Genomic DNA, 23805 nt, shown 5'->3' on the forward strand with positions numbered 1-23805 from the left:
CCCCCTTAAATTTTTCACTGTTTGTTATATTGCAGCCATTTGCTAAAATCATTTCAGTTCATTTTTTTTCCTCATTAATGTACACACAGCACCCCATATTGACAGAAAAACACAGAATTGTTGACATTTTTGCAGATTTATTAAAAAAGAAAAACTGAAATATCACATGGTCCTGAGTATTCAGACCCTTTGCTGTGACACTCATATATTTAACTTAGGTGCTGTCCATTTCTTCTGATCATCCTTGAGATGGTCTACACCTTCATTTGAGTCCAGCTGTGTTTGATTATACTGATTGGACTTGATTAGGAAAGCCACACACCTGTCTATATAAGACCTTACCGCTCAGTGCATGCCAGAGTAAATGAGAATCATGAGGTCAAAGGAACTGCCTGAAGAGCTCAGAGACAGAATTGTGGCAAGGCACAGATCTGGCCAAGGTTACAAAAAAAAATCTGCTGCACTTAAGGTTCCTAAGAGCACAGTGGCCTCCATAATCCTTAAATGGAAGATGTTTGGGACGACCAGAACCCTTCCTAGAGCTGGCTGTTTGGCCAAACTGAGCTATCGGGGGAGAAGAGCCTTGCTGAGAGAGGTAAAGAAGAACCCAAAGATCACAGTGGCTGAGCTCCAGAGATGCAGTCGGGAGATGGGAGAAAGTTGTAGAAAGTCAACCATCACTGCAGCCCTCCACCAGTCGGGGCTTTATGGCAGAGTGGCCTGACGGAAGCCTCTCCTCAGTGCAAGACACATGAAAGCCCGCATGGAGTTTGCTAAAAAACACCTGAAGGACTCCAAGATGGTGAGAAATAAGATTCTCTGGTCTGATGAGACCAAGATAGAACTTTTTGGCCTTAATTCTAAGCGGTATGTGTGGAGAAAACCAGGCACTGCTCATCACCTGTCCAATACAGTGACAACAGTGAAGCATGGTGGTGGCAGCATCATGCTGTGGGGGTGTTTTTCAGCTGCAAGGGCAGGACGACTGGTTGCAATCGAGGGAAAGATGAATGCGGCCAAGTGCAGGGATATCCTGGACAAAAACCTTCTCCAGAGTGCTCAGGACCTCAGACTGGGCCGAAGGTTTACCTTCCAACAAGACAATGACCCTAAGCACACAGCTAAAATAAGGAAGGAGAGGCTTCACAACAACTTCGTGACTGTTCTTGAATGGCCCAGCCAGAGCCCTGACTTAAACCCAATTGAGCATCTCTGGAGAGACATAAAAGTGGCTGTCCACCAGCGTTTACCATCCAACCTGACAGAACTGGAGAGGATCTGCAAGGAGGAATGGCAGAAGATCCCCAAATCCAGGTGTGAAAAACTTGTTGCATCTTTCCCAAAAAGACTCATGAATGTATTAGATCAAAAGGGTGCTTCTACTAAAAACTGAGCAAAGGGACTGAATACTTAGGACCATGTGATATTTTGTTTTTTCTTTTTTAATAAATCTGCAAAAATGTCAATAAATCTGTGTTTTTCTGTCAATATGGGGTGCTGTGTGTACATTAATGAGGAAAAAATGTACTCAATTGATTTTAGCAAATGGCTGCAATATAACAAAGAGTGTAAAATTTAAGGGGGTCTGAATACTTTCTGTCCCCACTGTATAAGGTATAATCGGCATCTTTTTTATACAGCACAGGCACAGGGACACATAGAGTTTTTATAACAGAGGGGATGGCATGCTTATACTACATATATGATAGCAGCAGGAGCAAAGTATTGTGGAGTGGACAGAGCTGACAGGCAGGGAGGGAAGGGGGAGGAGGACAGCAGAGAGCAGAGCTGCAGATGATGGAGGCATGTAAGCTGACCACAGTGTCAGGGCTCAGCAGCCATGATATACCCTGGTCAGTGTACAGAGGGGAGGACATGGCTAGGAAGGATCAGCCAGGTATTTCAGGTGATACAGGGGGCCAAATTACACAACACAAGCACTGTGCTGTATAACATGCTTTAAGGAAACAGGATCCTTTTTTTTTTTTTTTTTTTTAGGGTAAGAAGCACTTTAAGTTCAGTAGGCAAGGTCATCCAACCTGATTTGCACTCCACTATCAGTGGCTGATCCTTAAAAATTGTAAGCATATGGCTGCATGAAATGGTTGTGTGATAAACACAAGATGAAGGTTCTTTTGTAATTACATTTTAATTTCTGTTTACTGTTTAAGGGGATAGCTATTACTTGGGAAAGTTATTTTCATACTTGTCAGTAGATTAGTAATTGTTTTCTGTTAATCTGTTGATCCAGGCACCCAAGCTAGACAGCATAACTAGGTTCAGGGTCTCTACTTCAGTGAAAGAGTATGCTGTACTTGGTACAAAATATGCTGGCAGTCTTTTACCCCATACACACTATACAACTTTTGTTGTCTGATTTCCTTTAGATTTACCAAAACCATGTAATGCAAGGGCCTGCCTGATTGCATACAAATTGAAATGCTTAAGGTTTGACTTCATATTATATGGTTTTGGTAAATCTGAAGGAAACAATCTACAGAAAATTGTATAGTGTGTATCTTTTTTTTTTTTCTTAAATAGTCTTTATTAACATTTCTTGACTTTACATACACCATGTTAAAAATATCCGCAATTTCAAATATACATATTCTGTTGGGGGAGAAACCATGTGACCCTCAGCCGTTCCACACCATACTCCTATTACATCTACATATCTTATCCAGCAGCTAGCCTCACATGGAACCTTAAGACGACAGGTATTTATTTTCTTCCATACCCTCCCAATCCCCTTAGTTTCGTCCCTCCCTAACCAGAGCCTCCCTTTTATTCCTGACACCCTACACTTATTACCCAGGGGTCCCACATCTTTTTAAATTTTTTGAGGCTCCCTCTTCTAATATACAGGGCTCTCTCCTTCCATACTACATTGTTTATTGTTTTACCCCACTCCTCGACTGTCGGGGGGGGAGGGCTGATTGCCATCTCTGCATAATGAGCTTCCGAGCTTGGTATAGGCATCTCAAGACCGCAATCTTGACCGCTGATTCCTCCGATCTCCATACCCTATATCCTAGTATACAGAGTCTGACATCTGCCTCTAAAAGAATCCCCCACTTGTCTCCAATAGAGCCCACAACCCCTAGCCAGTACCGTACCAGTTTAGGGCACCTCCATACCATATGTATCAGGTCGCCCTCCTCCCCACACCTGGGGCACTTGGCATCTGGGCTTACACCAAAACGGAATAGCTTTTTTGGGGTGTAGTATGCTCTATATATCAACATTAGGTGAGAGAGTCTCTGTGCAGGTGAAACTGAAACCTCCTGCCCCACCTCCAAAACTTCCCTCCATTGTGTATCAGTCAACTTTCCCACATCCCTCTCCCACCCCTCCCTACAACCGAGGTGCTCTGGTCTAACAATGGCCTCCTTGCATAATTGCGTATAAGTTCTGGAAATAAAACCCTTCATCTGCCCAGGTCTAATCACTCTTTGTAGCAGTACAGCATCTGTCCAAACTAGAGGCCCCACCCTAAATTGTGCCTCCAGAGCCGCCCTCATTTGTAAATACCTGAAAAATGTTTGTTTTGGGATATTATATTCTTTTTGAAGATCCTCAAAGGTTTTCAATACGTTCCCTCGATACAGTTGGACCAGTCTATTTATACCCCACCTTGCCCATTCCTTAAATTCCCCCATAACCACAATCTCCTGCAGGTTTCTGTTGTGCCAGAGGGGAGCAAATTCTGTAAACCCGGCATACCCCATTAGGGACTTAGTTGCTTTCCAAACTTTTATTATTAACTTGGTTGTAGGACCGCTACTAGGTAATGAATCTGCCTCCAGTGCCTCCACTACGGTTTTATGGGGTGCCTCCAGAGTTAACAAACCTCTATCCGCACAACCACCCCCAATGTGCTGTAGCTGTGCCGCCAAAAAGTAGCACCTCGGATGCGGGAGAGCTATACCTCCTTCTTTAACTGGCAGCTGTAAATTCTGAAGGCTAATCCTGGCCCTCCCTCTCCTCCACAACAGTTCCCTAAATAGTGAGTCTATCTTTTTGAACCACTTTTTATTCACCCACACTGGTGAGTTGTGTAACAGGTACAGCAATTGGGGCAACCAGACCATCTTAATTAAGTTGCCCCTTCCTGCTACAGACAGGGGCAGCCGACTCCAGATGTCAATTTTACGCTCGAATTTGCCCAGTAATGGAACTAGGTTATCTACAATGTACTGGTTGGGATCTTTTGACATATTTATACCCAAATAACGAGTCATTGAGACTACTTTTAGGTCTGGAATTCCCAATAAGTCCTGACCGTTGGGTGTATCTAGTGGCAATAGTGCCGACTTCCTCCAGTTCACCACCAGTCCCGACACCTTGCCAAACTTCTCCATTATCTCCATTACCTGCCTAAGAGAGCCTTCCATATCCCCCAGAAACAATAAAACATCGTCGGCATACAGGGCAATCCTCTCCTCTCCTATTCTTCTTACAAACCCCTCAATCTTTGAGCTGGACCTTATACAAATAGCTAGTGGTTCCATGGCAAGGGCAAAAAGCAGGGGAGACAGGGGGCACCCCTGCCTTGTTCCCCTCTCTAAGCATATTTTCCCTGAAAGGTCTTTATTAACCCTAACCCTTGCGCTCGGGCCTCTATACAATATTCTTATCCACCTACTAAAAACAGGACCCAGGCCAAACTCCTCCAACACTCGCCAGAGATAGGGCCACTCCAGGCTATCAAAGGCCTTGGTTATGTCCAGCGATAATACTGCTCTGGAACCCATATTCTCTGTCGGGGTCTGGAGGTTCATATATGCCCTCCTGATGTTCATGCTCGTGGTTCTATGAGAAATAAATCCCGTTTGGTCCACGTGGATAAGTTTATGTATAACTTTATTAAGCCTGGCAGCCAGCACCCTTGCCAGGATCTTAGCGTCTGTACACAATAGGGATATAGGCCTGTATGCCGACGGGTCCAGTGGGTCACCCCCCTCTTTATGAAGCAGGATGATATCTGCTTCGGTCATCGAAGCAGGCAAACATCCTCCCTGTAGAGCCCAGTTCAGTGTTTTCAGTAGTTCTGGCAGGAGGATCTTCCCATACTGCTTATAGGTTTCTACCGGGAGACCATCCGGTCCTGGAGATTTTTGGTTTGCCATCCCATTTACTGCTTGTTGCACTTCAGCCAATGTAATTGGCGCATCCATACCCTCTCTATCCTCTTCAGTAGCCATCGGGACCCTTATATCCTTAAAAAAATTTTCCATGTCCTTCTCCTCAACGATCCCTTGTGATCTATACAGCTTCTCGTAATACTTCTCGAATACGCCTGTAATTTCTAGACTCTGAGAGGATATCTCGCCCTTTGGGGTCCTGATTGCCGGGATCATCGAGGAGGAGGAGTTGGTTTTTGCTAGGTAGGCCAGCATACGTCTCACACTTTCACCTTCCCCAAAGGTCCGTTGTTTCTGAAAAAGTTGCTTGTTTTCGCCCCTCTTCAGGACTGCTGATCTATAGGACTCTTGTTTCTCCGCCCACCATTTCTGCCTCTCTGGGGTAGGATCTTCTATAAATTGCTTCTCTGCCATCTCCAATTCCCTCCTCCCACTCCCTTGCCCTTTTTTTGATTCCTGCCACCCCCTGAATCAAAATACCCCTGAGGAATGCCTTCAATGTGTCCCATTGTACCCCCGCTGTAGTTGAGCCTTCATTCGATTTTAAGAAGTCTTCTAACTTTGTTATTATCCTCTCTGGTTCCCCCATTAACTCCAACCAATATGGGCTTAACTTCCAAAACCTTCTAACCTCCCTGACCCCTATACCCACTGAAGCCACCATCAGGGAGTGATCCGAGATCCCTCTTGGATAATATACTACATCCTTTATTAATGGTACTGCCTCCGCATTCCCCAGGGTCATATCAATCCTGAGAAGGTGGAGTGGGAAGAGGAAAAACAGGAATACTGCCTTACTCCAGGGTTCCGAGCCCTCCAGATATCCAATAGACCTGCCTCCTCTAAAAATTGGCCCAACCGGCCCCCTGCTAAACTATCTGCTTGGGCTCTCGACGGGAATCTGTCCAACTCTCTATTCAGCACCTCGTTAAAGTCCCCTAATACTATCACCGGGGTATCTGTTTTATCCAGCATAAACTCCAGCAGACTATATAACTCTTCCAATTTAAAAGGTGGGGGGATATAAATGTTGGCAATAACATACATTCTGTTTTCAATAGAGCAATATAAAAAAACATAGCGACCCAAACTATCTATCCTGGTCTGCCTGCAGGAGAACATCATATTTCTTGTCACAAAAATACTCACCCCCCTAGAGTAGGAGGAGTAAACCGAGTGATATTCGGCCTGGAACCTCCTTCTTGGTAGACGAACCAACGTGTCCTTTGTCAGGTGCGTCTCCTGCTGGCAGACCATACCCACCTCCCCCAACTTCAATAACGAAAAAATGGCAGCCCTCTTGTTCGGGTTCCCCATCCCCCGAACGTTCCAGGAGCCTATTTTAAGGACCTTAGACTGCATCAAACAGGCAACAGTCGAGAGCTAGCCTCTAAGGAACCAAAAATAATGGGCACCTTAAACTTGGTACATTGTCTTGTGCCATAAAGTACCACCTTCTTAACCACTATAACTCCCAAAAAACCCATAAAATAATTAAAGTAAAAATCCACTATTAATACCATATTGTGCACTACCCAAAAGTGGGAGGAGAGAGAAGAAAGAAAGAAGAAAAAAAAAGGAAAAACAAAACAAAAAGAAAAAAAGAAAAAACGTGTTCCTTTAATTACCCCCCGTACTTTATAGCCCATGGGGCTTTCATACTCTTGTATTCCATTCCGGTAAACATTCTAGATAACCCCTTCCTCATAGTGCTTAAATATACCACCCATGTGCTTAAACCTACATCCCCCTCCCCCCTCCCCCCCTAACTACCCTCCCAAGTGCAGTGTGCATATTAATTTCTCTCAGAAATACTCTTACAACCCCTCTCCCACCCCCCCACCAATCCCCCACCCACATCCCTCCCTCTCACCCCCTCCCCCCTCCTCCCCCACCTTACCAGGTTTGCCCCTGGGGCTCTATTCGTGACCACCTCATATATTCCTTTCAAAATAACCCTTCCAAACATTCCCCCCCCACCCTCCACCATTGGCAACCAAATGTGCAAAATTTTAAATATAATAACCTCCATATCCCCCATTCCTACTCTATCATACACCCTCTTCTTACTCTCTATACCAAATTCATATCGTTTCCCACAGTCCAGATCTTCTTATCTTCCTATCAAGCATCCTAAGACTCTGGGCTCCTTTCTTTGGGCTTCAGTCTCTGTTTATTTTCTTCATACCAGCGGGTTACCCCCACCGGGGAATCAAAAAAGAGAACCTCTCCAATTGCCTCAACCTGCAGCCTGGCTGGATACAGTAAAGCATACTTAAGTTCAAATTTTTGTAGGGTACGTTTGATCTCCAAAAAACCTTCCCTGCGTCTCTGCAGCTCCGATGAAAAATCCGCAAAGAATGAAACCTTTGCTCCGTTATAAAAAATAAGCCCCTTCTCTCTGGCTTTACGCAATAGAGTTATCTTGTCACAGTGGTTCAGGAATTTCATTAACAAGGACCTGGGACGCCCTCCAGGGAGTGGGGCCCTGAAGGGGACCCGGTGGGCTCTCTCAATTGCAAACTGTGAGGAAAATGCATCCCTTCCAAATATTTCTGTGAGCCACCCTTCCAAAAAGGCGATGGGACTCTGCCCCTCACATCTCTCTGGGAAACCCACTATTCTTATATTGTCCCTTCTCAGGCGGTTTTCCATTTCGTCCATTTTTTCATTAATTCTCCCCAGTTGTTCCTTCATAGATTTAACATCTTGTTGTAGGGGAAAAACATCGTCCTCCACTTGACTCACTCTTCCCTCCAAACCCGTTATTCTATCTACTGCCTTTTGCAACTCCTGCTTTATTATTAGTAGATCATCTTTAACCTCTTTGATTTGGCGACTTAACCCCTCCACAGATGCTTTACAAGAATTGATTGCCTGCAAAATTTCCCTCAGAGTAGGTTCTACCTCTGTGACGGAGATAGTTGTTGGTGGTGGTAAATGAGTTTTTTCCCCTACCCCTGTGTCTTTATTAGCATTCGGGTTTTTATGCCCTACTCCCGCTGGGGTTGAAGATGCCTGACCTTGGCTTTTCCTTTTCCCTGGTCTTGGGTTGCGAAACTTGCCCATTCTTAGTGGGGGTCTGTTCAGGGGTATGTGCAAACCTCTCCAGTTTTGCTGCCGCTGTTGCCGCCTGGTTCCCCTTCTCCTTCGCTGATCATAATGACTGGGACCCTAGATTCTCCATACTGACAGGCTCCTCCCCTCTCCTCCTTGACATTATCCTTATTGTTTTTAAGTGCCTAAGCACCCAACACTACTAAAAGGGAAAAAAAATAGGGCACCAGGGGAGCCGGGTAGCAGCCAGGAGGAAATTTAACCGGGGTTACACAGGCAGGTACTGTCTCTTTAATGCAGGGAGCTAGCTACAACCCTACAGTCTCCACTCGGCTGGAGTACATGTATAGCAGTTCAGAAGCCAATACACCAGTCAAATACACCACAGCCGCCTGCTCACTTCTCCGTCCCCCTACTACAATCCAGGGTAAAACCTTCTGCCTTTCAGCCAGGCACAGTGAGCTGTGCTTAATTAAGAGGGTTAAAACCCTCGTTCATGTCCCGCTCACCTGCTCCAACCTCCAAAGTTCCAGGATCCAGCGTCCAGCTCTTTACCGGCCTCCACAATATGTCATGAGCAGTTTATAGCAGTTTATAACAGCATAGGTTTCGCCACCGGCTTGCAGTTTCAGCCGTTCCACCTCTCCTCCTCTCACTCCGCTCCGTAGCGGTACACTGAGATCCACTCCGCCGACTTCCGGGTACACAGGTGCAGTGACTGCCGCGGCTCCAGTGAGAGCGTCACAGCGCAGCCGACCGGCACCGGCTTCTCCGTCCTCCTCGTCTGCTGCCCTTCACGGCCGCACCGGGACCCAGACACAAGCCACCCAAGCGCTCCAACACACCCGTATAGTGTATATCTAGCTTTACAATCACACAATGGAGCAGCAGCATACTGAGCACTGCAGGGCAAATAAACAGAGTTAAAAACTGTTGACCCCCCACACATGTTTATACTTTCCTTTTGTTCACTGCCCTGCCACATGGTTCACCTGATAAAATCAAGTGACATACCTTGTACTTCCAGGTATGAAACTTAAAGTGGTTGTTAAGCCACTACTATAAAGACCTTCCATCTCCTCTGTTACATAACAATATGTGTCCCTGTGCCTGTGTTATATAAAAGCATATGCCGATCTGTACCTATATCAGAGCGTCTCCCGGTGCTCACGTGACTCCTCAGCTCTCTCCTCTGCCCGGCTGATAGCTCTAGCGGGCGTGGCCAAGCACTCTCGATGATGTCAGCCAGGGAGGAGGGGAAGAGAGGAGAGAGAGAGCCAAGGAGTCATGTGAGCGCCAGGAGCCACTCTGATATAGGTACATTTTGGCATATTTTTTATATAACACAGGCACAGGGACACATATTGTTATATTACAGAGGGGAGGATTTTATAGTAGTTATGAGAGCAGCAGGAGGGGAGGGGGGCGGGCACTCACACAAGCACACAGGCAGGGAGGGGGGAGAGGACGGAGGAGAGGACAGAAGGACAGAGCAGGGCTGCGGATGACGGAGGTATGTAGACTGACCACAGTGCCAGGGCTCAGCAGCCATGATAAACTGTGGTCAGTTTACAGGGGGAGGGTATAGCCAGGCAGGATCAGCCTGGTTTTTTAGGTGATAGAAGGGGCCAAATTACACAGCACAAGCACTGTGCTGTAAAACATGCTTTAAGGGAACAGGATCTGTTTTTTTTTGTTTTTTTAGGTTAACAAACACTTTAACAAATGAGAGAAAGATTTTGAAGACAGAGACAGGCAGATAAACAGCATTTTCAGAAAGAGGTCAGCAGTGGTGGCTGACAGATTTATTTCAATATAGGTTTACTTTTTTTTGTATACTTTTCTATCCCATCCTTTTTTTTTTTGTCTGTTGGGGAGACGTCTCTGCCATGGAATTAGAGTACTAGAAACAGCAGTGCGTGCATCAATACTTTTAGATTAGTTGAATCAGAATAATGAAATGATGGGAGTACATCACAGCTGTTCCTGGATTATCCCAGTTATTTCATCACAGATGCAAACATGTATAGGGTTAGCACTTTATCAGATGCTAAATATATTGCACAACTTTAGACAGGTTTATTTGAGCATCTGGTGTACTATCAATAACTATTAATATCACAAGATACCTGATTATATTGTTAGATGGTACCTGCAGCATATTATTCCTCCTCCATGCCCAGTGATTAGAGTTCCCTTTTTGAATTTGTAAAAAAGGGCTAACCCACCTGAAAAAGCAGGGGGCACAGAAGCAGTTAAAAGTCCCCATAAATATCCTCTTATGTTTACTTGCACCATAATGGAGGCAGGTGCACAGAAGTGTCATGGGGACGAAGTAGCTGGTAGATGGAACCGCAATACGCGACCAGATCAGGCATCCCACGAACTTGGAAGTATGTAAATGATGATAATTTGATTCTTCATGCACTATAATTGTTCAAAAAAGCAAAAATCGGAATCACCAGTCCCCTAGGGAGGTAAGTTTTCCTTTTTTTTTTTTTTCTTTTGCTACTTCAGTTCTTTTGGGGTAGTTAATTCACCTTATCGGTTCATTCTATTCCCCGCTCAGTCACATCATTTTAGCTCATATTCCTTTTTTTTTTTTTAATAATATGCAATCTCCCCTTTCCCCCTTATTTTTATATTGAAAATGTATCTAGTATATATAAATACATTTATTCCCCCGTACCAACACTATGTTTTATACCTCCCCCAAACCCGCCCCCCCTCCATCCCCCCCCAAAACCCCTCTATCTACCAGTTATGATTCCGGACCTTTCTCTCGATTTCTCTTCAATGTTCCTCTTATTAGTTACCTATATTTTTCTTATATTCCCTTTCTATTCTCGTCCTTAAGCTCCCATGACTTCGGCGTATCTCATTTTTAATTTGAATTTAACCCAATCCTGCCATTTTTCCTCGTAGGCTTCCAAACCTTCACTATCGCTAAACCTCAGGTACTCCAAATTTTCTATCTCGTTTACTTTATTGCACTTGGGTTAGTCACATAGAAAAGAATGTCGTCTGCGTACGCCGCTAACTTATGGGTTTCCTCCCCCACTTTTATCCCCCTTATGTCTGGGCTCTGTCTTATCTTAGAAAGGAGTGGTTCCAACGCCAACACGAACAGCAGGGGTGATAAAGGACACCCCTGTCTCGTTCCGTTGAGCATTTCGAACTGTGCTGATAATGTCCCGTTTATCCTTACCCTTGCTGTAGGTCTGTTATATAAGGTCTTAATACGTTTTATCATTTTCTCACCTAGACCTATCTCTTCCCACGAACGCTGCATGAGGCCCCAGTCTACCCTGTCGAATGCTTTCTCAGCATCGATCGACAGGAGTAGACCTGGGGCCCCACCGTCCTTCATCTTCTGTATTGCTAACAAGGTTCTGGTTCCGTTATCTCTCCCCTCCCTCCCGGGGATAAAACCTACCTAGTCTGGATGTATTATATTTGACATTATTTTTTTCAACCTGTCAGCAAGAATTTTTGCGTATATTTTAGTATCTAGGTTTAGGAGAGAGATAGGTCTATAGCTGGAACTTATGCCCCGTACACACGATACGATTATCGGACGAATGATCGGCCGTTTTTTTTTGCATGCTGATCTCACGTCGAATCTGATGAGTTTACTAAAGTCACGAAAATTCCCGTACGACAGCATAAAAATTCGGGAAGTGATGTCATGTGTTGTAATGCATTTGTATTGCATTTTCGAACGATAGGTGTACTGATGAAACGAAAATCGTACGATCTGGCATCGTACGAAAAAAATTTCCGTGCATGTCCGATAGAATAATATCGGATGAACTGTCCTGATCGGCTCTCGAAAGCTCTGTACTAACGATCCAATTATCGTACGATCGATTCGAATGCGGCATTTTTCGTACGATTTTCGGATCGTGTGTACGGGGCAATAGCGTTCCATCTTTCCCTTCTTTTGGGATAACAACAATAGTGGCCTCCAGCGTTTCCTTACGTAATTCCCACTTCTCCCCTATCCCATTCATGTAGGAACACATTTTTGGGACCAAAATATCTTTGAACTTTCTGTAAATAGAGTATCGTCAGGCCATCTGGCCCAGGACTTTTCCCCATTGGTGTTTCTTTTACTATTTTTATTATTTCTTCCTCAGAGATAGGGGCTTCTAGCTGACTGATTTGCTCCTCCGAGATTCTCTCTAAACCACTCCCCCTCATATAAGCTTTTATTTTTTCCTGTTTCTGCTCTGCCTCTTCTTTAGTTCTTAGTTTATTGATGGCATATAGGCTCTCGTAATACTCATGAAACTTCCTGGCAATTTCTACTGTTTTGTGTACAAAATCCCCTTTACCTGATAGTATTTTGTCTATATAGTTCGCAGATTTTTTTTTCGTTAGGGCCTGCGCTAGATATTTCCCGGGCTTATTCCCATATAGATACCTTTCTCTTTTTACTCTGTTATAAATCCTTCTTGTTTCTTGCTCTATGAGTTCTCTCATCTCCTCCCTCTTGCGGCTGAGTTTTAACAGAATTTCACTATCATTCTTATTCTTATGGAGCTGTTCTAGTGTATTAATTTCTTTACCCAAGACCCTTGTGTTCTCTCTGGTACTCTTTCTCTTCTCCGCCCCCTCCTTAATCATGATGCCTCTAATATAGGCCTTATGGGCTTCCCACACCGTCATTTCTGATACCCCTTCCGTATTATTTTCTTTGAAATACATCTCTAATTCTTTTTTCACTCATTCTTCTATTGCTTTATCATGCAGAAGTTCCTCATTTAGTCTCCGCATATTACTTCTGTTGTTAAACTCTCCTATCTTTAATTGTAGCGTCACCGGTGCATGGTCGGAAAAAGTCATTATACCGATGTTTGTACTAACAGCCGCCTCTAAGAGCCTATGCTCTATCAAAAAAAAATCCAATCTAAAGTACGACGCATGAACAGGGGAGTGGAATGTATAGTTTCTTATTTTGGGGTGCTGTAACCTCCAAACATCTACCAGTTGGTATTGGTGCAATTTCTGTTTTAGTTTGTTCCTCCATCTCATTCCAGTCCCCTGTGCATGTGATATACTATCCACTTTTGGTTCCATACAAAAATTAAAATCACCCCCCATTATTACACCCCCTCTCTTGAATTCCATTAGGTCTGCCGTTAACTTCAATAAGTGGCCAATAGAGTTTTTGTTTGGGCCGTAGATGTTTGCGAGGGTGCACTCTACTCCATTTAATTTTCCTCTCAAGAATAAGAACCGCCCTTCAGGGTCCACCCTTCTCTCGTCTAAATCAAATCGTACTCCCCTCGCAAACCCTTTGGCCACTCCTTTTGCTTGGCTGATCGGGGAATCCCCATAATACCATAGGGGGTAATCTTTCGAAAATATTTTGTAGTTCCTATTTATGGTGAAGTGGGTCTCCTGCAGCAGTACTACGTCTGCCTGCAGTAGTTTAAGTTCGCCCACTATATTAGCCCTTTTCATGGGAGCATTTAAACCACGTACATTATAGGTAATTATCTTAAGCCTGCCAGCCTTGTTTACACTTTTTTATGTTTGTTCATACCTCCTTGGTAAAATAAGGTCCTTATCCTTTTTGTTCAATTTCTATCCTGGTAGATTCCCCTACCTTCTCCCCTCCCCAACCCCCCCCCCTCCACCCTCCCCTGCCCCCCTCATACTCCCACCCCCCTTATTCCTCCCGCCCTCCCCACCCATCCCGGCCCCCCCACCCTGCTCCCCCCCACCTCCAGCCTTCCCCCTCTCTGTTGGGGGCAACCGGTCTTTCCAAGACCTGAAAAACCATGGGTCCAACCTCTCCACCTAGCCCTCTGGTTATCCCCCTTGAGGTGGAACTCGGACTGGGCATCCCTGTATCCAGTGCTGCCCCCCTACTTTGGGGGTTGCCCGTGTCCGCCCCCCCCAACCTCCCCCCCGGCTATTTTCAATTACTACTTAGTTATTTCCATAATCTTTGCGGATTCAGTTCTGGTTATCTCCTTTTGGATTTGAAAACTGGCTTCTAGGTCTGCTGTTCTTCATTGGGGTCCCTGTTACCAGTTCTTTCCCACCAACCCGGTACTTCCACTAAGGGGATCCCTAGACGATTGCAAAATGTTTGTGTTTCCTCCGGAAATCTTAAGGTTGCCGAGCGGCCCTCTTTGTACCCGTTTAAGCAGGCTGGAAAACCCCAAGAATATTTAACTTCACGCGCTTTAAGCTGATCCAGTAGAGGTTTTAACACTCTTCTCCTGGCCAGTGTTTCCGCTGCCAGATCTGCAAAGATCTGTAAGTTCGTCTCTCCGTACTTCACTGGTATGTTCTTTTTCATATACGCCTTCACCGATTCTTTGTCGTTGTAATTGTGAAATCTTGCGATCACATCTCGTGGGACGTCTCCTTTGATTTCTGCGGGCTTGCGGATCCTATGGACTCTGTCAAATTTTATTTTACCGCTCGTATTGGGTGCAGTGATCATTCCCCCAAAAATTATATCCATCTTTCCTTGTAGGTCTTCTTTTTCTCCTTGTGTCACGAGAAGGCCTCTTATTCGAAGGTTCTTCCTTCTGCTCCTGTTCTCTTGATCTTCTATTCTTTACAGGATATTTCTTTGTTCTTTTAGTACTTCCTTTAATTGTTTTTTGAGACCATCAAGCTCTTCCCCGTGTCTGTCCAACCTTGTTTCCGCCTCTTCCACTCTTTTTAGAGTTTGATTCATATCTTCTCGTAGGGAATCAATTTCTCCTTTTTATTGAGGTTTCCAGCTTCGCAAACATTTCGGCTATTTCGCCTTTTGTTGGTAATTGATTTTTTAATTGGGCTTCTACTGTTTCCTCGTCCAGTATCTCACCACTTACAGTGTGGGAGTCTATCTCTGCTGGTTGTCTTCTTGTCCCCATTTTTGGCAGACTCTCTGGGGCTTTGTTCTTAGCCGCCGTTTGTTTGCCTGGGCTATCTTTACTGCTTTCCTGTACCATGTACTTCCTGATGGTACCCGGACTAGCACTTGTTCTAGGCTGGTTAGATGCCATCCCCTTTGTTGATTTGCCTCTCATGCCTTCCTTCCTATTTCCTAATTTTTCAGGGGTTTCTGCCCTGCCCTAACTTCTATTACCCCGATCCCCTCCCCCCTCTCTTCTCTGATCGCCTTGTTGAACTGGCTTTGCCTACCGTCCGGGGTGGGTTCCTGAGTTTTGGCGATTGACTATTTTTGCCTGGTTATTGCCTGACGTGGCACAGTCCTGCCCGCAGTACCGACAGTGGGGATGTTAGTGTAATGGTGTTCGAGCAAGGTATAATCCTCCCCCAGACCTCTATAGTGCGTTATAATATACTCTGTTTCTCCAATCCACTTTACCTCCCCCGCGATCGTTTGGTACGCTTTTTCTCAGCCCCTGCTTCCCAACTCTCCTGGATCCCCCACACCAGCGAGCGTGCCCCTCTTACTCCCGCTTGTCCACTGTGTATGAACAATATTAGTGGTGTAGGCGGTCTTCTATATTAGATATTCGAGAGATCTTGCAGGTTTCTGATCCTTATCAGGGGTAGGAGCAATCAAGGATTTGAATGGGAGCTCCGATTTAGCTTGCTTAACCTGTGTATAACTTTTACAGTTAATATGATTGTTATTTCCTCCTCATAGAGGTGGTTTGGCGTTAGTGCGAAGAAGCCTCATCCTGTGCCTCATGCTTCCTGCCCCTTCACTCCATCCATCCTATAACCATAGGTTTTATACAGCATCTAGCATGGGAAATACTGTTTTAAACTGATCCACATTGGGAGAGAAGAAAAAACAAATAAAACAAAAAACAGTACAGTCCCGATCACGCTTCAGCATCCAAAACACTGTTTTTTTACAGAATTTTATGCAGAGTTCTGCTACCATTTCGCCTAGCATCTAGCATGGGGAATACTGTTTTAAACTGATCCACATTGGGAGAAAAAAAAACAAAAAAACAGTACAGTCCTGATCGTGCTTCAGCATCCAAAACACTGGTTTATACAGAGTTCTGCTACCAGGTCATTTCATCTAGCATTTAGCATGGGGAATACTGTTTTAAACTGATCCAAAAAGGGAGAGGAAAAAAAAGAAAAACAATACAGTCCTGATCACGCTTTAGCATCCAAAACACAGGGCATGTAGAGCATTATGTAATACATTAGGGGTTTGGTGTCCATCAATTTAATTCAGCTCTAGTCCCTCCTATTGTTTGCCATTACCTTTTTTTTTTCCAGGTTGCTTGCTTCCATAGATCTGATGCCGGAGGGTTACAGACCTCCTCTCCACAGAACACGTTCACTTTCTTTTTATTTTTTTTCTCACTTACCCTCTGTCTGGGTCTCAGCACCTTGAGGCTCTTACTCCGTACCCGGCAGCTTCGGCTCTGCTTCTCTTGCTGGCTTGAATGGAGGAGAAGATTTGGATGCCGCACACCGGATGTAGTCAAAAAACTTCACTTTATTGAAAAAATGGGATCATCAAAATAACAAGACTGTCATGCAGAAAGTACAGGTAAGCTTCCGGTGTGCGGCATCCAAATCTTCTCCTCCATTCAAGCCTGCTTTGCCTAGCATTCAGCCAGCACCTGGAGCTCTTCTGCTCTGAAACTTCTACTTACACCTGGGTCAGTGTCAGCCTGAGCGGTGGAAACACTTTCTTTGCTTGTCTGCATCTAAGGATATCTGCTTCTCTTGCTGCCGTGACCCGCACCATTCCTTCAGGGTCCATCCGGCTGCTCCGTCGCTGTGTGTCTCGTATGCTCCCTGCCCGGAGCCTGCTTACACGCGCCACTCGCGCCACACGCTGTACAGCGACAGGAGCTGTCTCCACGGGTGGGCTTCTTTCTTCTAGGAACCGCAGAAACCGAGCGCTACCCAAGCCACAGCCAGCTACTGCCAGCCACACTCATCCGCGCCTCCCCAGCTCCCAGCCCAGCCCGGAAGGCACAAGGGGCCTCCGTTCCGACACGAGCCTGATGGGGAACCACAGGTAAGGCAGAAGACGCCAAATATGAGAGTACGCTGCGGCAGGTCACAGGAACACAGGGTCACCGAGACCCGAGGTACAGAGGGGGGTTTCAAACTCGGCAAGCGCTGATACTATTCGGCGAGGAGAGCATCAGGAGGACCCCGAGCCGCTGGAGCTGACGCCTAGACTCGCATCATGGGTAGGGACACGGCCGGCTTCCCGGGCTTAGCCTCTGAACCAGCCCGACGTCCACATCCGGCTTGGGAGGTAAGTATTCTTGATCTTCATTTTCAGGACGTCTTTTTAAATTATTTTATTATTTACCTGCCCTTTGCTTTTATCAAGAAGAACAAAAATACTTATATATTACTGCTACAGGAAATAGAAGAACATAGTGGAACAAATCTGCAGTCAGCAACTGGACCCCAAGAATTACTGTTGAATTTCAGACACCAATCCTATACTGTTAATATTAAAGTAAAGTTGCTGGCCCCCGTCTCTCAAATCAGTTATAAGAGGATTATGGTTGCATGTTAAGCTACGTTTTTTAGAGGGAAGTGAACGTTATTTTCTTTATGTATACGATCGCACATAAAACTTGTGAATAGTGCTATTCATCATTTTGAAAAAGTACATTTCCTAGAGTCTTTAAAAAAATCCGTCTTGCATCAGCTTACTACAGGAAAAGCCATAGGTGAGAACTGTACCACTGATACAAATAGTACAGAACTATCCTTGTGCTTTAGGAGCAGTAAAATACACCTAAACCACATAGTAGTGATGGATTCTTAAACAGGGTTATCCCCCTACATACAAATGAGCGATCTCTACAAAATTCATTTTAACATTATGTCAGTGCTTGTATATTTCATTGTGAATTTACAAAGTTGTGTTTGTTTTTTTTTGGCAGATATCAACATATAGACTACTTGTATCTCAATGCTGGAATAATGCCTAATCCACGGATAAGTCTCGAAGCTTTCATCAAAGGTCTCTTCTCTAGGTAAAGTAATAGTATGCTTATGTTCAAATCCAAGGTCATAAAGAAATGCATGAAAAATGTTTAATAAGGTAAAGGTATTTTCACATGACTCTAGCCTCATTGCTTTTCTCTATTCTGTTCTGTGGCTCCTGCTGCATTTACCTGCTTTTTATTGCAGCTTTCAGTTTTACTTCCTTATATACACATTAAATAATAAACACAATGCTACCAAATACTGTATATGTGCATTCTTCAACCTTGAAAAAATAGGTGCGAGTCCTGTTTTGAATCGCATACAGTTTTCAGCACTGCTCCTGTGTGAACCCAGACTGAAGTCACTATGACAAATCTGGGTTCACACAGGAGCTGCGGGGGGAAACTGCATGTGATTCGGACAGGAATCGCACCGCATTCCTATTCAAATCGCATGTGATTATTTGCAGTGTGATTTGAGCCCATTCCCCCAAAGCCATTTCCCCCCTTTTTAGGCCCAAAGGTATGTATCAGTTGTAGGTATTGGAGCATTTGCACAAGTACGAGTACTTGTGCAAATGCTTAGTATCCGCACCGGTATCGGTGGAACCCTAATTTACAGGATAAGTATATTTTCCCCTTCTCTATCTGTAAATAATTTGGGTCAAGGTTGCTTTCCACCCTCTGTCATCCTCCTAAACTAGAACATGCAGCAAGCAGCCATGGTTTATAGTGATTTTAACTTCATTATGCCCCCACATTTGTACTACATCCACCTTTTCCCAACAATTGTTTTGGGCGTGTTAGCCCCTTCTGTGACAGCGCCTGCAGTGCCAAAAAATTTCTAGATATGACACAAGATCAGCAGCTCTGGAAGAAAAATCTGTGGCATATCAACCCTGTACACACATTCCCAACAATTCAGATCCCCTACAGCAAATCATCTCCATTCACATACATCCCCAGCAGATCAGATCAGCAGCAGCTTAGCTCCCTGCTGTACAAGCGTCACCAGTTTCTCAGCCTCCCTGCTCCTATACACAGTCAAGCAAGAAAAGAAGTGAGGTAAGCTACTGGCAGCTCTGACAACAACTACATTTCTCACAGATAAAGCTCTGTAGCCTCAGTTGAAGCTGGCCAGTGTTAATAAACATTGATATATAGCCGGGAGAGCAGTCTAAAGATACAGTTGAACATTTTAAATTAAATGTAGTTGCAAAGTTAACCACTTACACACCAGAAGATTTGCCCCCTTAATGACCAGTCAATTTTTTGCGATACGGCATTGCGTCGATTTAACTGACAATTGCGCGGTCGTGCGATGCTGTACCCAAACAAAATTGATGTCCTTTTTTTCCCACAAATAGAGCTTTCTTTTGGTGGTATTTGATCACCTCTGTGGTTTTATTTTTTGCGCTATAAACAAAAAGAGTGACAATTTTGAAAAATAAAACAACATTTTTTTACTTTTTGCTATAATAAATATCCCAAAAAAATGTAAAAAAAAAAATGTATTCATCAGTTTAAAATGAGTAAGGTTATTCCCGCGCTATCAGGTATGACAATCGCTAAAATGGGAAAAGCTGCTTGCACCGAATCGGGTACACACCTGACCTTGGAAGTAGATAGATATAGATGGGTGGTGCTGCGCTAATCCTAGATGTAAAGACTAAAACCATAGAGTATATATATATATATATATATATATATATATATATATATATATATATATATATATATATATAAGTGGCTCTGATCGAATCTTGCATCAGCAAAATATAAATTAGGTATTATATGGTGAGTGACAAAACCAAAAACGGTTAAAATATTGGTAAGAAAAATAAATTATAAACGTGAGAGCATAATCATAAATAACCACATAATAAAAACATATCACCATAAAAGATTAACACACTAGTAGTATGATAAACATATATCCTCTTGGAAACGTGCAAATAAAAATAAAGATTGTGATTTACACTGTGTGCAGAGATATAGAACTTATAAAGTGACAATGTGCAACAGTGTATCCAGATAAATACAGCATGGATATCAGATAAATCAAAAAACATGCATCACATAAAGTGACAATGTGCAAACAAAACGTTCAGACAGAGTTCAGCATAAATGTCCCAAAAAATTAAGATTCAAAGTGCTCCACAAAAAAATCCTTCAATTAATCAAAAGTGGTGACAGCAACGTCCTAGCATGCAATCGTTGCGGTTTTGGTGCTCAGGATAAATCACATCATGTGCCTCTTCGTGTACACACACAAAAGTGGGTAATGGCCCCTTACCTTTAGGTAATAGGGCAAAAAGCATATGACCAGAAAGCCTTTAAGGGTATCCACCTATGGGCTCCAGCGCATCCCTCACAGTCCTAGATCTGGGGTATGATTCCCTCAAGTGTAGTGCAGGGAGGTATATAGGATGACAAAGCAGGATGGACCCAATAGTGTAATATCGTTTTGGTAAAATATCAGCTTTTATTAAAAAAGTAAGGAGCTCGTCGGATCAAGGACTGTGAGGGATGCGCTGGAGCCCATAGGTGGATACCCTTAAAGGCTTTCTGGTCATATGCTTTTTGCCCTATTACCTAAAGGTAAGGGGCCATTACCCACTTTTGTGTGTGTACACGAAGAGGCACATGATGTGATTTATCCTGAGCACCAAAACCGCAACGATTGCATGCTAGGACGTTGCTGTCACCACTTTTGATTAATTGAAGGATTTTTTTGTGGAGCACTTTGAATCTTAATTTTTTGGGACATTTATGCTGAACTCTGTCTGAACGTTTTGTTTGCACATTGTCACTTTATGTGATGCATGTTTTTTGATTTATCTGATATCCATGCTGTATTTATCTGGATACACTGTTGCACATTGTCACTTTATAAGTTCTATATCTCTGCACACAGTGTAAATCACAATCTTTATTTTTATTTGCACGTTTCCAAGAGGATATATGTTTATCATACTACTAGTGTGTTAATCTTTTATGGTGATATGTTTTTATTATGTGGTTATTTATGATTATGCTCTCACGTTTATAATTTATTTTTCTTACCAATATTTTAACCGTTTTTGGTTTTGTCACTCACCACATATACCTAATTTATATTTTGCTGATGCAAGATTCGATCAGAGCCACTTATATTTATATATATACTCTATGGTTTTAGTCTATACATCTAGGATTAGCGCAGCACCACCCATCTATATCTATTCATCCGTTTAGGCCGATATGTATTCGTCTACATATTTTTGGTAAAAGCAATCGCAATAAGCGTATATCGATTGGTTTGCGCAAAAGTTATAGCGTCTACAAAATAAGGGATAGATTTATAGCATTTTTATTATTATTTTTTTACTAGTAATGGCGGCGATCAGCGTTCTTTGGCGGGACTGCGACATCGTGGCGAACAGATTGGACACTCTTGACACTTTTTTTGGGACCATTGACATTTATACAGCGATCAGTGCTATAAAAAATGCACTGATTACTGTGTAAATGTCACTGGCAGGGAAGGGGTTAACACTAGGGGGCGATCAAGGGGTTAAATGGAGGAGGAGACATATCGCTGTTCCTAATTACTAGGAACAGACGATCTGTCTCTCCTCTCCTGTCAGAACGTGAATTTGTGTGTTTACACACACACATCCCTGTTCTGGCTCTCGTGCCCGCGATCGCGGGTGGCCGCCGGTCATCGCATTCATGGGATCGTGCCGACCTGCCACCGTATAATGACGGCGGCTGGTCGGCAAGCGGTTAAAGAGAAGTACCCTGTAAGTAGATTTAACAGAATTTTTTGTAAAGTACACTTGTTCCTTTTTTTTTTTTTTTTTTTTCCTTTTTTTAGGCGCTGTATTAAAAAATATACTGTAGCCTCACCTTCCTTTTTTTTTTTTTTTTTTTTTTTTTTTTTAGGTAGACTCAGTTCTATAGAAGAAGCACCTCCACGTGCTTCCTCAAAATGGAAATATCAGCTACAATATTTGTGGTTTATATTTGGTCCACCCCCCACCATGTCAGTAGGCAAGTCTGAGATTTGGTGGAAACTGCTCTGTGGACCCCATATAAGAATCATTTTTTCAACCAGAGTGTAGAGTAAGTTTTATGTTAGCCATTCTTATTCATCATTTTTGCTTAGTATGTCAACTGGGACATATAAGGCGGATTTCTGTGGCATTTTAACAGTATATATGCTTTTTGTTGCAGGAATGTCATCAGTATGTTTGCAACAGGAGAAGGTCTTCTGACCCAGGAGGACAGGGTGACAGAGGATGGTTTACAGGAAGTTTTCGAGACCAATGTGTTTGGGCATTTTATACTGGTAACAGTAACAGTTTTTTGGCAATTATAACACAGTCAGCCACTTTACTTATTTTTCTGTGCTTTGTAGATGCTGTTTTACATTGCAAAACAGGTTTATTTTTCCATATCACCTAAAGAAGTAATATTCATTAGCAAAAGAAAAAAAAACAGTGGGGGAGCTGTGCATAATAACCATAATAATCAGCTTCTAGGTTTTATTGTCAAAGCTTGAAGTGGTTCTAAAGCCTAAGACCCCTTTCATACTGAGGGGCTTTTCAGGTGCTTTCACGCTAAAAAAAGTGCCTAAAAAGCTCATGAAAAACTATTTCAATTAATATCAATCAATTCTTTCACACTGGGGCAGTGCGCTGGCAGGTCGGTGAAAAAACGCCCTTCTCCATTGAAATGAGTGGAAAGCTCTTCAAAAGCGCCTGAAAAGCTCTTCAAAAGTGCTCAGTGTTTTACTGGCAGTTTAGAAGCGCCTCAGTGTGAAATAGGCCTTAAGGTTTTTCCCCTTAAATCTATGCATTAAGGTAAAAAACCTTCTACGCTGCAGAATTCCCCCAGCCCCCCTTATTCTTGCCTTAGCCCAATCCAATCCAGGGATGTGCACAAGAGCAGTGGCTCTTGCTGCTGTCTCCCTCCTCCCCGGGCAGATTGATAGGTTCCCGCTGCTGTCCATCAAATGCTGTGCCGATCGAGCAGGGGGCTGTGCCAAGACGCCCGCTCTGTGTCAATAGATGCAGAAAGAGTGGCTCGGGAGCGAGCCCACACGGGTGTTCCCATATGGGAGCACTTGCCAAAGAGGAGGAGCCTGGAGCCCCAGCGGGGGGACCCCAGAAGAAGAGGATTGGGGCTGCTCTGTGCACAACCATTGCACAGAGCAGGTAAGTATAACATGTTTGCTATTTACATTTTTTTTTTTTAAATAAAGCTTTAACGTCACTTTAATTGAACAAGCTGAAGTTAGAAGCTGATGGGTTACTATGCAAAATTTTTTATTGATATGTAATTTTGATATCCGAATGTAATGTTGTTGCAAGTAGTAAAAAAGTTAAAGGATGTTTATTCACTTGACCTAAAAAAAAGATTTATAAACTATTATGACTATTCATGTTCTAAATATGTTTTAATAATGTATGTCCTATTTACATTTATTCATTTTGGTGTATTGCATTAAAGTGGTTGTAGCCCTAAATCCTGTTCCTTTAAAGCAGGATTTACAGCATAGTGCTTGTGCAGTGTCATTTGTCCCTCTATGCTGTAAAATACCTGGTTGATCCCGCCTGTTCCTGTGTCCCCCTTAGTGTGCTGACCATGGTAATCATGACTGTTGATCCATGATACCTTGGCCAGTTTGCATCATCCCGCAGTCTCTCACT

At 43.5% G+C, this 23805-nt stretch overlaps 1 protein-coding gene across 1 annotated transcript in view; it reads left to right on the top strand.

Annotated features, from left to right (window-relative positions):
• The window catches only part of HSD17B7 (hydroxysteroid 17-beta dehydrogenase 7), a 48782-nt gene that overhangs the window by 7344 nt on the left and 17633 nt on the right, over positions 1 to 23805 (top strand). Inside the window, exons 3-4 of the mRNA XM_073592849.1 lie at positions 18065 to 18157; positions 22328 to 22442. Coding sequence (XP_073448950.1) covers positions 18065 to 18157; positions 22328 to 22442 — 208 coding nt within the window. The remainder of the gene's footprint in view (positions 1 to 18064; positions 18158 to 22327; positions 22443 to 23805) is intronic.

Source organism: Aquarana catesbeiana, linkage group LG07, assembly GCF_042186555.1.
Source record: "Aquarana catesbeiana isolate 2022-GZ linkage group LG07, ASM4218655v1, whole genome shotgun sequence".
NCBI lineage: Eukaryota > Metazoa > Chordata > Amphibia > Anura > Ranidae > Aquarana > Aquarana catesbeiana.